Source organism: Felis catus, chromosome A3 (genome assembly GCF_018350175.1).
Source record: "Felis catus isolate Fca126 chromosome A3, F.catus_Fca126_mat1.0, whole genome shotgun sequence".
NCBI classification, from domain to species: Eukaryota; Metazoa; Chordata; class Mammalia; order Carnivora; family Felidae; genus Felis; species Felis catus.
The window spans coordinates 32,683,127-32,685,219 of NC_058370.1; the positions used below are offsets into that span (position 1 = coordinate 32,683,127).

The window sequence follows — 2,093 nt, forward strand, 5'->3', positions numbered from 1 at the left end:
TTTCCAGGCATCCGACCAATTAGGTCAAAGAGAACTAGGTGTGGAACCTGGTCAGTGCTGCTGTTCACATCTGTGAATTGCCACCTGTGCTGGTTTGCTGGCGGGCTGACCTTATCAGGCACCTGCACACCATCTGCTCTCTTCTTGGTGGTGCTGCACTGAGCTCCGACATTAAGGAAACCTAGTATTGTTGGGGAAAGTTGTGGTAAGGGGAAAGGATGTCTGAGGATGAAGTCAAGAGATGGAGCCGTTTCTGGTCTGCTGTCCTTAACATATGTAGTAACAAGAACCATATCTGCTTCCATCAGTCTGCATCAGCCCACTCTGGTAATTCTTTTTTGTTTCCTTTTGAACTGTTACTTTTGTCTTTCCATTTCTTCCCTCTACTTTTTTTCTCTTCAAAAGAATGTAGTACCACAATGATCAAAACCCACTGTGTCATCCTTTCTCTGGACAGTGACTTATAAATGGTGAGGGACTTATAAATGGCTAGATTACTGACACCTGCCAAATGCAGATATCCTTGGAATAAGTTGTGTGTAGTCAGTGACTAACCGGCTTAGAGAGGCCATATCCTGCACAATTCTTCATCAGGATAAACTGTACTGTAGTGACTAGGGGTTAGGTTCTGTAATCAGACAGCAGAATTTAAATCCAGACCCTGCCATATATTATCTGTGTGATCATGAGCAAGTTACTTAACGTCTGTGCATCTTCAGTTTCCTGAAAGTTTCTCTAAGACTTGAATCTTCACATGTAATGGGTACATGTTGTCCAAAACAAAAATGAAACAACACTAAATAATCAACACTAAGATAAATCTTAATGAAGCTATTAAAACACAAATGTAAGGACAGACTTTCATGAGTATCTAGATAGCAAAAGCAATCACTAATTGGAGAGACGTCAGATTGCTCTCAAAAGTCTATACAGAAAATACTCGAGACACAGTAGGACAAAGTCCTCAGAATTCTGAGGGAAAAAAATATGAGCTGAGAAGTCCAGCGAAATCATCCTTCAAGGATAAAGTCAACACATGAACATTTTTAAATATGCAATAATTCATGTATTAGAACACCCAAGGGCTCCTCTTGTGGGAAAAAAAGCCCAAACAAACGACTGAATTGTTTAGTCTTGTCAATGAGTCAAAGAAAATATTAAAATATCAGAAATGAAGCAACCATGATAGAAGGTTGGTCATGGGCATTGTGGTGCTATTAACATATAGAAATAAAATGAAACAGGCGTCGGCGTCTTCTGCGGCGTCCTCCGGTGTCCTCGGAGCCCTTGAAGCTCGGACCGGACCCCGAGAGTCATGGAGATGAAGGCCGTGTGCGTGCTGAAGGGCCAGGGCCCGGTGGAGGGCACCATCCACTTCGTACAGAAGGGCAATGGGCCTGTTGTGGTATCAGGAACCATTACAGGATTGACTGAAGGAGAGCATGGATTCCACGTCCATCAGTTTGGAGATAATACACAAGGCTGTACCAGTGCAGGCCCTCACTTTAATCCTCTATCCAAAAAACATGGTGGGCCAAAAGATCAAGAGAGGCATGTTGGAGACCTTGGCAACGTAACTGCTGGCAAGGACGGTGTGGCCAACGTGTCTATGGAAGATTCTCTGATTGCACTCTCAGGAGACCATTCCATCATTGGCCGCACGATGGTGTCCACGAGAAACGAGATGACTTGGGCAAAGGTGGAAATGAAGAAAGTACGCAAACGGGAAACGCTGGGAGTCGTTTGGCTTGTGGTGTCATTGGGATCACCAAGTAAATATTCCCTAGGATGCGATCTGAGTCCTAGTAACTCCTATGTTATCTTGCTAGTTGTAGAAATTTAACTTGATAAACATTAAACACTGTAACTTTAAAAGTGTAATTTGTGTGACTTTTTAATTGCTTTAAGTACCTGTAATGAGAACTGATTTATGATCACTTGGAAGATTTGTATAATTTTATAAAACTCCTATTCAGTTAAAATGTCTGTTTCAATGATCTCTGTATTTTGCCAGGCTTAATAATCATATGGGTATTAAACTTCATTGTCTGAAAAAAAAAAAAGAAATAAAATGAAACAACTATTGGAATTAC

General features: G+C 41.5%; 1 protein-coding gene across 1 annotated transcript; it reads left to right on the top strand.

Moving 5' to 3' along the window:
- Positions 1-1,246: 1,246 nt before the first annotated feature.
- LOC101089258 (superoxide dismutase [Cu-Zn]-like) lies at positions 1,247-1,881 on the top strand. Its single transcript, XM_045053864.1, is given in 2 exon segments — positions 1,247-1,664; positions 1,667-1,881. Coding segments are annotated over 2 exon segments (459 nt in total). The 5' UTR covers positions 1,247-1,315; the 3' UTR covers positions 1,777-1,881.
- Positions 1,882-2,093: the final 212 nt, after the last annotated feature.